This window comes from Micropterus salmoides, unplaced genomic scaffold (assembly GCF_014851395.1).
Source record: "Micropterus salmoides isolate LMB-PRFRI ecotype aquatic unplaced genomic scaffold, ASM1485139v1 Ms_hic_scaffold_6, whole genome shotgun sequence".
NCBI lineage: Eukaryota > Metazoa > Chordata > Actinopteri > Centrarchiformes > Centrarchidae > Micropterus > Micropterus salmoides.
The window spans coordinates 3,415,864-3,430,875 of NW_024044348.1; the positions used below are offsets into that span (position 1 = coordinate 3,415,864).

Sequence of the window (15,012 nt, forward strand, 5' to 3'; positions counted from 1 at the left end):
GAAGTTAAACCTACTGCGAGTCAGTGACAGTGACGTGCAGCAGGGACACGATGCATGATGGCCTCAACACGTTCCTGTCAGGCTGGAAACAAACGCTGGAACAACTGAAGGTAGTGTAAGAAACTGATCAGTTATTGTCATTTATTGATAAACAGGTGAAAAAATCATCAAAGGAAACCATAGGGGAAACATGGTGTGTGAAGCAGCTGGACAGAGCATGTGTAGACACAGGAACAGTGAAATCCTCTTCAGCCACATCTTAGCTTAGCTTAGCGTAAAGACTGGACACTGGGGGAACCAGCTAGCCTGACATGTGACGTCTGAACAACAGCTGAAGTGTGAAAACCACAAGGGACCAGGCGAGCAGGTTAACAGGGTCAAACCCTGAGCTGCAGTCTGCAGCGTGGCAGCGAGGGGGCGCCATACAAACAGAGGCCGGAGGCTTGTGATTAGCTGAGAGGAAGAATTACTTAACAATGCTTTTTAAAATAAAAATATATAACAAGTGAAACAATGTAGTAAAATGTTTTAGTCAAAAGTTTAAAATTGTAATTATTTTGTGTAACTTATGTTTTAATTACATGTTTTACTTTATTTCATGTAATTTATTTAACGTCCTTTAGGAGACGTTGGCCGTCTGAACAGGGAGAGGCTCATGTGCATGCTACGCATTAGCATTATTGTTGCTGTGTTGTGGAACTGAAGCTGGACAGGAGGTGATGTCGTCTGGCCCTGGGTTACCATGGAGACTCGGTTCAGCTTTAAGGTTTCCAGCTTTTATAAAATCATCTAAAGGTTGTGCAGACGGAGCTTTGGCGTTCAAAGGAAAAGGTCAGAACCAATAAATAGTCAGAGATAGAAAATAAAGTGTGCTCGGGTTAAAGCTCCATCCAGGAGGCCGCACCCGAACCCAGAGACGCCCGAGATGCTGGTCTGGATCCGGGCTTGGAGGCAGTCTGCTTCCTGCCCAGACTGAGGCCTCCCTCCCGGGGCTCGGCGGCCTCTCCGCTGGCTCGGCTGACAAACGCCGTGGGGGGGTAGGCGGAGGCCATCTCAAACCTCAGCACTGCTGCGCTTTTATTTGCGCGGGAGGAGGAGGCCTTCCTCTTAGTCCTGAGGTGGGGGGAGGGCAGGGGGAAGACCGGGACGGCTCTGTGTGAGGATGAGGAGGCGTCTCCGGCAGCAGAGGATGAAGAGCCCAGTTTGGCCAGCACCACAGGGATCTCCTCCAGAGACTCCGCCGAGTCCGAGTGGTACTCAGCAGGAGGGGCAGCGGCCTGCATGGGGCCCAAGGTGGGGGCCAGGGGGGGCAGGGAGGCCCTCAAAGGGAACGCTGGGAAAGGAAGTCGCTGACCCAGGGACACAGTGGACACAGTGCTGAATTCTGCTGAGGACGACACAAAATCAAGAGAAAGAACATTAAATGACATTCTGTGAATCAAAAGAAACAGAAGCTAAGAAACACGAGCATGAGCAGCGAGAGTAGGCGGGAGCAGCGAGAGTGGCGAGAGCGGTGAGAAGCGAGAGCAGGCGGGAGCAGCGAGAGTGGCGAGAGCGGTGAGAAGCGAGAGCAGGCGGGAGCGGCGAGAAGCGAGAGTAGGCGGGAGCGGTGAGAAGCGAGAGCAGGCGGGAGCGGTGAGAAGCGAGAGCAGGCGGGAGCGGTGAGAAGCGAGAGCAGGCGGGAGCGGTGAAAAGGGAGAGTAGTTACTTTAAGAGGTATCGAGTAGCGATAACCAGCCCCATTCATGACTGACGGCCACAAAGCGAACAGCCAACACATTCTCATCCCTACTCGTCACATATGGAAGCTTGGTTGGTCAGACCTCTGGACGTCACTTTAACGCCCTGGGTACCCTTTAGTGTTTATGCACGTATGGTGCTCCGCAGTCATGTTAGCAACATTACATATGCAACGTCCGGTTAGACTTTCAAAATAAAACTAGTTGCGAAACTGCAATATGGCTAGACTTTGGCACCAAAACCACTTTTGGTTTAGGAAAACATCATGGTTTGAGTTAAAAACATGGGAAACAAACACCCTTGTCCTGTGTTTAAATCCGGTTACAAACTGACGCCAGCGGGTGTTGCCCATGTGTCTATATGTGACGGCTTTGTAGTGAGAATGGGTTGGAATAACAAAGGGGAGAGGAAACATCATCTTTTCTCTCTCTGCACGTTATGATGATGATGATGATGATGATGCATCCAAAGCCCCATCTGTTCCCAGCTGTTTCTGTTCCTGTGAGACTCGCCACCTTTGTTTCCATGTCCTCTAACCTGCTGGCTGTGTTGGCCCCTTGCATGGCAGCCACAGTGTGTGAATGTGACATGTAAAGACTAAAAGGGGCCCTTGTTCCAGTATAGCTCGGTGCACCTCATGTTTAGAGGATCTGTGGTTTTAGATGCTCGGTGGTTTTAGACGCTCAGTGCACCTCATGTTTTAGACACTCGGTGGTTTTAGATGCTCGGTGCACCTCATGTTTTAGATGCTCGGTGTGCCTCTTGTTTTAAATGCTCAGTGGTTTTAGACGCTCAGTGCACCTCTTGTTTCCAGTAAGCGGTTAGGCTGAGGCTGGAGGCCAGGGGTTCACTGAGGGCCTCAGAAGTATAGAAAAGGTGCGTACCGGGGGGCGGGGCTGTGCTCGGGCAGCGTTCTCTGGTCACCGCTGCTGGAACTTTACGGACCTTCTTTTTCTGTGAAAGAACAAAAACACAAACCGGATGAGATCGGTCTCACTGTGTACTACTGCACTGTTTACCTGTGTGCGTCGGTGTGTGTGTGTGTGTGTGTGTGTGTGTGTGTGTGTGTGTGTGTGTGTGTGTGTGTGTGTGTGTGTTTACCTGTGTGCGTCGGTGTGTGTGTGTGTGTGTTTAGGTGTGTGCGTCGGTGTGTCTGTATGTGTGTGTGTGTGTTTACCTGTGTGCGTCGGTGTGTCTGTGTGTTTACCAGTGTGCGTCGGTGTGTCTGTGTGTGTGTTTAGGTGTGTGCGTCGGTGTGTGTGTGTGTGTGTGTGTGTTTACCTGTGTGCGTCGGTGTGTGTGTGCTGCTGCTGCTGCTTTTGGCTCTGTAGACACCGTGGGTGGAGATTCTTCCTCCATGACAGGAGTGGACACAGTCCTCGCTCGGCCGTTAGCCTGGAACCTGACACACACACACACACACACACACACAGATTTCTGGTGTGACTGCATGGAAAGCAGCTCTGATTGAACACTAATCATTATTATGTCACTTCATTGATTAATTAAAGCGATAATTCTTCTGATTGTTGCAGCTGCAAAGTAAATATAATAAACAAATAAGTGACACACAAATTAGCACAAGCATGCTGAACGTAGCAACATTTTTATTTTATTTTTTTATTGTGCCACTCACGTCTGTGAAATTTAAAAGATTATTTTGCGAGTCAACAAAAGTCGCAGTTTGTCATGTTGCCATTTAGTCTGATGGGAAAACGCTCAGGGAACTACTTTATCTTATTTTTGTCTTTTGTCTTATTGTCTTGTCTTATTGCCTTGCTGTCTTATTGTATTGTTGTCTTATTGCCTTGTCTTATTGTATTGTTGTCTTATTGTCTTGTCTTCTTGCCTTGCTGTCTTATTGTATTGTTGTCTTATTGCCTTGCTGTCTTATTGTATTGTTGTCTTATTGTATTGTTGTCTTATTGCCTTGTCTTCTTGCCTTGCTGTCTTATTGTATTGTTGTCTTATTGCCTTGTCTTATTGTATTGTTGTCTTATTGTCTTGTCTTCTTGCCTTGCTGTCTTATTGTATTGTTGTCTTATTGCCTTGCTGTCTTATTGTATTGTTGTCTTATTGTATTGTTGTCTTATTGCCTTGCTGTCTTATTGTATTGTTGTCTTATTGCCTTGTCTTATTGCCTTGCTGTCTTATTGTATTGTTGTCTTATTGTCTTGTCTTATTGCCTTGCTGTCTTATTGTATTGTTGTCTTATTGTATTGTCTTATTGCCTTGCTGTCTTATTGTTTTGTTATCTTATTGTCTTGCTGCCCCCTCACCCCCGCAGTCTAGTAAAGCTCCATCTGTCAGCAGCAGAGGAGGTTCGGTGAGTTATTTCTGAAGACTGTTCTGTTGGACTCACACACACACACACACACACACACACACACACACACACACACACACACACACACACACACACACACACACACACACACACACACACACACACACACACACACACACACACACACTCCCTCCCTCCCTCCCTCCCTCCCTCCACTCATACACACACACTTTGTTTGCTTCCTGGAAATCACGGCCAAAGAATTTCACTCTGCACACTCTGTTTTCTGCAAAGAAAACCGTGTCCATGGAGACCCAGGTCCGGCCTCTGTGTTATGAACTGACTGTAGTAGGCTGTTTACTGAAACAGGACCCGGTCAGCCTCAGCCAATCACAGCAGGCCGTGGGCTGGACCTGGACCACCACAGAACGCTGGGTTTAATTAACTTTTAATGAGGTGCGTAAACAGGATCAGACCATCAGGACCAAGCAAAGACTTACTCTGCCTCTCCCCGCACAGCCACAGTGGTAGGTTCCTGCATGTCCAGCTGAGGGTTGGTGTAACCCAGAGTCCCTGAGTAGTTCACGTCCTGAGGGGGGACAGCAGAGGACAGTTTGATAAACAGAGTGTGAGCTGCCTTTATCAGACGCAGGCAGATGTGTTATTAGTTCTACTTTTTCAGAATTCATTCATGTTAAGTGAGTCTGAATATACTGCGCTGTGAATAAAGAGGCTGATGGTGACACAAGCTGCATTCAGTCTGGATTTCTGTGTTCTGTTTGTCCAGAGCTCGGATGTGGTTCAGTTATCATGGCCAGTAATAATTACAGCCCAACTGTTAATGACAGAGGGCTCAGACAGTCATGTGATTTGTGACTTTGGACTGTGTAAATAAAAATGCCTGACTTATAGACACGACAGATGAAGCCGCAGCTCCTGTGAAGGGACTGTTTCAGTACTCAGATGAAGAAAAGCAGACGAAGACGATGCCGAAGCTTCAAACGTCTCTGCTGCTTCAGAAAGATTCATTCAGGTTGGAAACGATGTGATCAGCGGGAGAAGAAGACAGGAGATCAGCTGAGAGACGCTCACCACAGACGTTATCATAGATATGAGAACATTTTCTCCTGTTATTAAGTAATAATGTAATAACAGTAATCTGCTCATTTAATATCACAGTCCACAGTGGCACTCAAACTAAACCGCACAACTGAGCTGATTACATATTTCCTGTCCGCGAACATGTTGTCTATCTAGGCTCTTTGGTCTGCGCTTTTTTGCAATAAGAGGCGTCTTTTTCCACTTGTTTTCTACTGCAGTGAATGTTCTGCACGCTGCTAACGCGCCCTGTGCATCTCTGGTTTTAGACATTCGGTGGTTTTAGATGCTCGGTGCACCTCATGTTTAGACGCTCAGTGCACCTCATGTTTAGACGCTCGGTGCACCTCTTGTTTAGACGCTCGGTGCACCTCTTGTTTAGACGCTCGGTCGTTTTAGATGCTCGGTGCACCTCATGTTTAGAGGATCTGTGGTTTTAGATGCTCGGTGGTTTTAGACGCTCAGTGCACCTCATGTTTTAGACACTCGGTGGTTTTAGATGCTCGGTGCACCTCATGTTTTAGATGCTCGGTGTGCCTCTTGTTTAGATGCTCAGTGGTTTTAGACGCTCAGTGCACCTCATGTTTTAGATGCTCGGTGCACCTCATGTTTTAGACACTCGGTGGTTTTAGATGCTCGGTGCACCTCATGTTTTAGATGCTCAGTGCGCCTCTTGTTTAGATGCTCGGTGCGCCTCTTGTTTTAAATGCTCAGTGGTTTTAGACGCTCGGTGCGCCTCATGTTTTAGACGCTCGGTGCGCCTCATGTTTTAGATGCTCGGTGCGCCTCATGTTTAGACGCTCGGTGCGCCTCATGTTTAGATGCTCGGTGCGCCTCATGTTTAGATGCTCGGTGCACCTCTTGTTTAGATGCTCGGTGCACCTCTTGTTTAGACGCTCGGTCGTTTTAGATGCTCGGTGCACCTCATGTTTAGAGGATCTGTGGTTTTAGATGCTCGGTGGTTTTAGACGCTCAGTGCACCTCATGTTTTAGACACTCGGTGGTTTTAGATGCTCGGTGCACCTCATGTTTTAGATGCTCGGTGTGCCTCTTGTTTTAAATGCTCAGTGGTTTTAGACGCTCAGTGCACCTCATGTTTAGACGCTCGGTGCACCTCTTGTTTAGACGCTCGGTCGTTTTAGACGCTCAGTGCACCTCATGTTTTAGATGCTCGGTGCACCTCATGTTTTAGACACTCGGTGGTTTTAGATGCTCGGTGCACCTCATGTTTTAGATGCTCAGTGCGCCTCTTGTTTAGATGCTCGGTGCGCCTCTTATTTTAAATGCTCAGTGGTTTTAGACGCTCGGTGCACCTCATGTTTTAGACGCTCGGTGCGCCTCTTGTTTAGACGCTCGGTGCGCCTCATGTTTTAGATGCTCGGTGCGCCTCATGTTTAGATGCTCGGTGCGCCTCTTGTTTAGATGCTCGGTGCACCTCATGTTTTAGATGCTCGGTGGTTTTAGACGCTCAGTGCATCTGATATTTTAGACGCTCGGTGCGCCTCATGTTTAGAGGCTATGAGGAAATGATTCTACTTCTCTGCTGATTTATTCCCTCAGTAAACACTTTCCTGATGAGTTTATGGTCTCAGTCACTAGTTTCAAGTCTTCTTCAACACAGCATGATGTTCATTTAGTAAATTATGGTCCCATTTAGAGGAACATAGATCAGAAACCAGACTTTAGGGCGGGGCTACAAGCTGATTGACAAGTTGCTACCATGGCGACCTGTCAATAAGGATAGAGGCGACTTGTATCTGCTGCTCTGTGTACATTTAACCAGCGCCGCTGAAAAAGCTCATCAGGAGTCGGCTGGTAATTTTTCAGGAAGTACGTTTTGTTTTAAGTCCGTTTGTTGCTAGCCAAAATTAGCATCCCAGCTAATATCACAGTTAACGTAACGCTAGCTAGCTCCGCCCTCACATCCAAATATGGTCACTTCTGGTTACAAAAAAAAAAAAAGCCAAATGCCAAACTGGAGGCTTGAAAACAGCGGTCCACAAACCAACAGGTGACGTCACAGTGGCTACACCCACTTCCTTTATACCATCTGTGCCCTCAAAAAGAAGAGTAACATTACCACCCCCTGGCCCAGGAGCTTCGCCTGCATGATGGTCAGACAGATAGACCCATAGAAAGATAGACATACCTTGACAAGGTTAACCGATGGAGCCGCTGTCTCCTTCACTGATCCTGGTTTCCTTGAGTCTCTGCGGTCCTGACGGTGACGCTGGCGCACTATATATTCATAGGTACTAAGTCTGTTCCACACTGCACACAAACACACAGTAATGTTTAGTTGTTTACACATTCAGTCCCTCTACCTCCACCTACTGTCTTGTTTCAAAGATTGCCGCATCAAATATGTTTTGTAATGTTTTTAAGTTTTGTTTTTTTTTTCTTTTTTGGGAAAAATATCGTGCTGCACAAACACTGCACTGGGAAACTGGAACAATTACATTATTTATATATATATATTTAATCATATATCATTCATTTATTTTCTAAAGCACAATGTTTGGCTAGTCCATATATCAGATATAAGAGATGTGTTCATGTGACAAACAGTCATGTTTATGCTAAGTGTTGTTTCTATTGTGTTAGATAATCTTTAACAGCCGGTTTCTCAAAATTAAATGTTTCCTGTCCACCGAGTCATTTTCCTCGCCCTTCAAGGCAGTTTCATCATTTTACACACAGTTTCTTACAGCGAGACATTTACAGATGGGTTTTTAAATCTGTTTAGCATTCTTGTTTGTTGTGTAAATATGTGAAAGGAAATAAGGTGTGTTTGTTGTTTCTTACTCAGGTAGACGTGGAAGCAGAGCAGGTGACAGAGCAGCACAGACGACAGCAGACCCAGAGCGATGGTGACAGCTGCCAGAACCGGAATCACTGCTGCTGCTGACCTGAGGGGAGCCACCGGCAGGAAGACGAACCACACACCTGTCTCGTTCCTCACTGCAGGAGAGAGACGCAGGTCAGACATGCACACCTGTCTCTTCCTCACTGCAGGAGAGAGACACAGGTCAGACATGCACACCTGTCAGGTCTTACCCAGGAAGTGTTTGTCAGTGCGGAGTTTGGACGGGTCCAGAAAGAACTCAATGAAGACGTAGGAGGCAACGACCAGAACCAGACAGACCCCCAACAGAGCCGAGATCACGCTGTGGAGGAACAACCTGCAGGTACACAGTCAGGACAGCACTACTGATGACACGCAGCACGACTGATGACACGCAGTACTATTGAGCACAAATAGTACTACTGATTACATGCAGTACTACTGCAACACAGAATCAACATTATATTTTACAGGTGTGTATCTCTGAGGACTTGGACACAGACAAAGACTGGACCACTCCAGGAAACATAGTTTAGATTTATTTATGGATCATCAGAATGCGGGAGGTGTCATGGAGAAAATGGAAACCTGCCCTTGATTTAATATCCTATCAACCTCCTCCACCTTTAATATTAATGTATAAATACTACAATTAATATGAGATTACAACATGACTGAACAACCACCAAAATCCAGATTTAAAGTTCTGAATTGACCAAATGTTAAACTCATCTGAGCCTCGGTGCTCAAACACCGTTTCTGCCCTGGGCATCGCCTCTCAGGTTCACACAGGCCGACCTTATGGGGAAGGTCCATCCTGTGAGGAATCCCTGCAGACGCTACTCAGGGCTAAAAGAGAAAAAGTGTTTCAACCACGTTTCTCAGGTTAAAAATAAATAAATCTGTATTTTTAGACAACACCACCACCATTCCCCAGCGTGCTGTGAACATGATCTCCTAGCTTCAGTTATCAGGAACCAGTGAGGCTTACACAGTATTTCTTATTATTACTATATTAAGTGTTGTTGGCTTTGATTCTTCTTATTATATTGGGTCTTGACGACGCCTCCTGGGCCCTGGAGGCCAGAACCACAGAAGGAGAGACAGACTCACTTGTAATTCCTGCTCCCCACACAGTTGTTGAGCCACCGACAGTGATGGTCAAAGTTGGCAACACACTTGTTACAGGCACTGCAGTGTTTGGACTTCGGACCGCTGAAACAGCACAAGACACAAACACAGGCATCATATGGTGAGTTCAGGGACAGTCAGGTTTTTAGCCCCGTCTGTTCTACAGATCTGAGGAAGTCACATCCAACTGATGAAAAGATACACAGATCTGATATATTTTTAATTATCATTAAATATATAATAATAATAAACATTTTGGTGATAATCGCCGGACACACAACTATGGATTTGCCTCAGTTCCTGTCCACAGAGATCCTGATCCATGACTGATCCTGTAACAGAATCATTTAAATAGTAATTTACAAAAAAGAAATCTTTATGGTCTAAACACAAATAAAACTAATAAAATAAAAAGTCTGACTTCTTTGCAGCAGCCTGAGGATGTTTTGTGCCCCTCTCCTGGACCGTGGACCATTCCTCTGACCCAGATCTCTCAGGGCCTCCTGGGAGAACCCAGCCCACTGACCTGGTTTTCTGAGGCTTTACGTGCAGCTCAGAGTGCTTCAGAGAGCACTTTCATTATTCACAGCGTGTAGAGGAACTGCTGCATTAAACATGTGACTCTACACGTCTACATGTTCAGCAGACATCAATCACTTCACACTAATGTGTCTCTCCTCTTCCCTCTGCTGCAGGGGTTTATGTTCTGACTGTCATTCCACGGTGCTTAGCCTAAATGCTAACCTTAGTCACACCAGGTTAACAGGAATATTAACTTCTTCTGTTGAGGCACCAAGTGTGAGCTCAGTGGGCTGTATGGGTGAAGGATTATGGGGAAAGAGGAGTCTGTGAGTGGCCCGCCTCCTCAGTAACACAAAAGTATTATTTACACACAATAACTGGAATCATGTAGATAAACATGGGCAGGAGTGAGAGCGAGCGTTTGCTCAGTCACACTTTTGACATTTTGTAACCTGTAATGAAGTAATATTTTTCACCACACTGCATACTGAGTCTGAATTAACCTTCTTTCTGTGACTTCATGACGTTTTCCATCGAGGTCGAGGAAAAGTGGCGAGGAAAAGACGTGTTTTTCACTTTTAAGTGATGAGCTGTGGCTCGGGCACCGTGTGTGTGTGTATAAATAGTGAGGCGCTGCAGCCTGCAGAGACACTCGGTCCTCCACTGAGAGCCCTCAAGCTGGGAGATGACGTCACCTGCTCAGGTGCAGCAGCTCTCCTGGATGCCTGGATGTTGATCATGAGCTCACCTGTGAGGGTTCAGTTAGTGTGTTACTCACACGTCGACCTGGCAGAGGTAGCAGTGGCAGTTCTCGATGACGTGGGCGTGCTTGGTGCGGTCGAACGCGGGGACTGGACTTCTGTCGCTCTTCGTTCGGACGTTGTAGTCGGCGGGGTCAACGGAGACGGCCATCACGTGGACACACAGGTGACAGACGAACAGGACGCCCGTACACTGAAGCACAGCTCAGGACTCACACACGAAGATGGGGACGTTACTGTTCCACTAGTTCCTCATTACAGGGACCCTCAAGTCCTAAAAAACTACTTCCTGTTTCATGGCCCTGACGCTGCCCTGTAGTGGTCCTGACGCTGCCCTGTAGTGGCCCTGACCTCCCCCGTGGTGGCCCTCACACTACCCTGTAGTGGCCCTGACCTCCCCTGTAGTGGCCCTGACCTCCCCTGTAGTGGCCCTGACCTCCCCCGTGGTGGCCCTCACACTACCCTGTAGTGGCCCTGACCTCCCCTGTAGTGGCCCTGACCTCCCCTGTAGTGGTCCTGACGCTGCCCTGTAGTGGCCCTGACCTCCCCTGTAGTGGCCCTCACACTACCCTGTAGTGGCCCTGACCTCCCCTGTAGTGGCCCTCACACTACCCTGTAGTGGCCCTGACCTCCCCTGTAGTGGCCCTGACCTCCCCCGTGGTGGCCCTGACCTCCCCTGTAGTGGCCCTGACCTCCACTGTAGTGGCCCTGACGCTGCCCTGTAGTGGCCCTGACCTCCCCTGTAGTGGCCCTCACACTACCCTGTAGTGGCCCTGACCTCCCCTGTAGTGGCCCTGACCTCCCCTGTAGTGGCCCTGACCTCCCCTGTAGTGGCCCTGACGCTGCCCCGTAGTGGCCCTGACCTCCCCTGTAGTGGCCCTGACCTCCCCTGTAGTGGCCCTGACGCTGCCCCGTAGTGGCCCTGACCTCCCCTGTAGTGGCCCTGACGCTGCCCCGTAGTGGCCCTGACCTCCCCTGTAGTGGCCCTGACGCTGCCCCGTAGTGGCCCTGACCTCCCCTGTAGTGGCCCTGACGCTGCCCCGTAGCGGCCCTGACCTCCCCTGTAGTGGCCCTGACGCTGCCCTGTAGTGGCCCTGACCTCCCCTGTAGTGGCCCTCACACTACCCTGTAGTGGCCCTGACCTCCCCTGTAGTGGCCCTGACCTCCCCTGTAGTGGCTCTGACCTCCCCTGTAGTGGCCCTCACACTACCCTCTAGTGGCCCTGACCTCCCCTGTAGTGGCCCTGACGCTGCCCCGTAGTGGCCCTGACCTCCCCTGTAGTGGCCCTGACACTGCCCGTGTATCGGCCCTGATGCTGCCCCGTAGTGGCCCTGACCTCCCCTGTAGTGGCCCTGACGCTGCCCCGTAGTGGCCCTGACCTCCCCTGTAGTGGCCCTGATGCTGCCCCGTAGTGGCCCTGACCTCCCCTGTAGTGGCCCTGACACTGCCCTGTAGCGGCCCTGACGCTGCCCCGTAGTGGCCCTGACCTCCCCTGTAGTGGCCCTGACGCTGCCCCGTAGTGGCCCTGACCTCCCCTGTAGTGGCCCTGACCTCCCCTGTAGTGGCCCTGACGCTGCCCCGTAGTGGCCCTGACCTCCCCTGTAGTGGCCCTGACGCTGCCCCGTAGCGGCCCTGACCTCCCCTGTAGTGGCCCTGACGCTGCCCCGTAGCGGCCCTGACCTCCCCTGTAGTGGCCCTGACGCTGCCCCGTAGTAGCCCTGACCTCCCCTGTAGTGGCCCTGACGCTGCCCCGTAGCGGCCCTGACCTCCCCTGTAGTGGCCCTGACGCTGCCCTGTAGTGGCCCTGACACTGCCCCGTAGCGGCCCTGAACACCGGGTGTAAGGATACGATATAGCCTGCAGGGATCCAGTGGGCGGGCAGAAGGGGAACGAACACGCCGAAGCCGGTGACGGCGAAGTAGACATAGAGCAACCAGGCCAGCAGCTGGAAGGGATGGGGGGGCCAGCTCCAGCCGTTAGTCCGAGAGCAGAGCGGCGCGTCGGCTCGGTGCGGGCCGTCCTCGCCGACCGGCGCCGTGCGGTTCGGGTTCCTACTGCACACGTCCATCCTGCACACAGATTCAACAGCAAAGACTCAGAGAGGACGGTCTGCATCACATGACCAGCAGATCAGCTGCAGCAGGATCACTGCACACCTGTCCAGGTGTGTAACAGCTAACAGCAGCTGATGATCTTTAAACACAACTAATCAAATCATTGATCTTCAGATGAACAAACATAATCAATGAATCCTTTGATTGATCTGCTGCTGATTAAACGGTTGCAGCTCGAACTTCTTCTGTGGGGAAGTGATCGACACTTACTGACATGACACTGTTATTCCACAGACCAATAAATCGATCACTGAGTGCATGATCATATCGATTAGCTGCTGCAGGTGCGTTCAATTTTACAGATCAAACGGTGGATCGATTCATCAGGGGAATGATCAGCACATGAATCCGTGATGAAGTGACCGTCAGCTGCAGCTCTGACGGTCACGTTTGTTTCATTGAAAGATCAATAAACGAGAGTATGTGTTCCAGTTTGGCAGCACCTGAGCGATTCAGGTACGAGAGGCAGCTCACCTGTTCATAAACGGCTAACGGGACTCGGGATGTGGATCCGTCCTCCGGTCCGCTGCATTTCCTCTAGAGTCCGGATCTGACCGTTCCCCGGCCCGGGAGGACCAGGCTGTCGCTGGGATGAACCCCTCGGCTCGGTTCCGTCCAGAGAAGCAGCTCAGATCCGGGTCAGACCACCACGGTCTGTTAGCTCACATCCATCCCGGCTGTTAGCTCGGTGCTAACCGGTACAGGCGTGTATTATCGGACACTGTTTATGTTAGCACGTTAGCTTCGGTGACTGGTTAGCGTGCTAACCGCTAATCTCGCCTCGTTAGCTGGACGCCGCTGCTGCCATGCTAGCTGGCTAACGGCGGCAGACGGTGACACCGGGCCTTTTAACGTCCACGGTGATTTGAAATATGTAACACGGTGATTCAGCTGTCCGGTAACCGACTAGTTAGCACGTTAGCATGTTAGCCTGCTGCTGCCTCCCTCCGCTCTGTACACCGTCTCCTAGGTAACGCTCCAGGTCCGCTGTTATTGGTCGGTGGAGCTGATGGCTCCGCCCACTTCAATTCAGCATGAATGCCAAAATAACCATGTTGCCAAAGCTTCAAATAAATGACAAAAGAACAGTTCAATTCATACAGTTCATTGAATAAAGCAAATCGCGTGGCTGTGGACATAAACTGATGTGTTTTAAGGGTTTGATCCCCTACACGGGTGGACGTGAAGAGAAAACTATTGGGAATGTCTGTTTTTCGCTGCAACCTAAAAGTAAGAATGAGGAGTCTGAGGAGAACTAAACAAAACGCTGGTGCATTTATTTTGGTCTTGCCCCATACCAAGAAACTTGTGTCACAATTTATTGTTGTCCATATTTACCCTCAATTTGCATTGCGGTGGGAAAATGTATAGTTTGCATTCACAAAAAATGACAAAGAAGAGTATTATGTGATACATTTGCTTATTATTTTAACCAAATTTTATTTGCACAAGTCACAATTCTTAAAAAAGAAGCCAAGCTTTCTGGAGCTTGCTGGTAACATTAAGCAGTATATTCTTTCAATATCTGAGTGTACAAACAAAAAAGCTGTTAAATCATGTGACCTCTGTAAGCTTTACCAGATATTTATTAATAAAACATTTCTTTTGCCTTTGTTTAGATTATATTTTCTTCTTGACCTCACTGGCTTATTTGTTATTTGTCTGTAGAGAGAAGAAGTTGTTTTGATTAAAAAAAAAAAAACTGATGTTGATGCAGCCACAGACTGTGTGAGCGTGCTGCGTCCAGCAGGGGGCAGCAGCTGCACGAAGGCTGGTGGGGGGACCACAGGTGTCATTTACCCTGGGGACAGTGGAGACATGAGTACTCCGGTCCCCAGCATCACTTTTAAAAAGCATCATTTGTTACAAATGTTCTGAACAACAGCACCAAGACATGTAAACGAAATGCTCGGAGAGAGGTTTATTTGCACAATAAGAAAACCTGCAGTGCATTTCAAATATAGAAACTACATGTCCAAAAAAAGGAACTTAAGCTACAAAACAAGTGACCCAAAAACCTGCACTGATCAGGAACTTTAGTTGTTCCAGTTTCTGTTGGTGACGTCTTGTTTCTCTAACGAGGCAGTTTAACATCTGCAGGTTAGTTTAGCTCACAGTGTGAACGTTAACAAGTTGTTTCTGTGTTGACAGCAGTGATGTTGGACCTGATGTTATCGTGGACTTGCCTGACCTGGCTCTTTCTGTACCGGAGATGTTGGACTGACCTGGTGTTGTAGGTGCGGGTGTGATGGATGTTACAGCCTGCGCTGCGCCCTCTAATGCACCGTGTTGTAAAACTTCTCCTGACCCGCCTTACGGCCTCATACTGGCCCCCGTTATAGTTCCTAAAATCATTTATTCTGAAAACGTAAAGTGTTTTCATCTGAGCCCTGATGTCCCCACCTCTTCTCAAGTGGGTAACAAACAGGTGAAGGAGGAGGAGGAGCATCAGGAGCTCGGTGTCCCTGAGCGGTCTGGCGAGGAGCAACATGATTTACAGTCACCTGATCTCAG

The 15,012-nt window shown here is 48.9% G+C and overlaps 1 protein-coding gene across 2 annotated transcripts; it reads right to left on the reverse strand.

Moving 5' to 3' along the window:
- Nucleotides 1–111: 111 nt before the first annotated feature.
- On the reverse strand, nt 112–13,998 carry LOC119890059 (palmitoyltransferase ZDHHC1-like). Of its 2 annotated transcripts, none has more exons than XM_038701084.1 (11): nt 12,973–13,998; nt 12,234–12,453; nt 10,402–10,577; nt 9,084–9,185; nt 8,183–8,307; nt 7,931–8,086; nt 7,275–7,396; nt 4,528–4,616; nt 3,022–3,142; nt 2,625–2,694; nt 112–1,387 (listed from the first exon to the last, which is right to left on the reverse strand). In XM_038701084.1, the coding sequence occupies exons 1-11, from the start codon at nt 12,978–12,980 to the stop codon at nt 879–881; spliced, it is 1,698 nt and encodes a 565-aa protein (XP_038557012.1). In that variant the 5' UTR covers nt 12,981–13,998; the 3' UTR covers nt 112–878. The 2 variants fall into 2 exon arrangements, with proteins under 2 accessions (XP_038557012.1, XP_038557013.1); XM_038701085.1 differs by having other exon boundaries at nt 112–1,384; nt 12,973–13,995.
- Nucleotides 13,999–15,012: the final 1,014 nt, after the last annotated feature.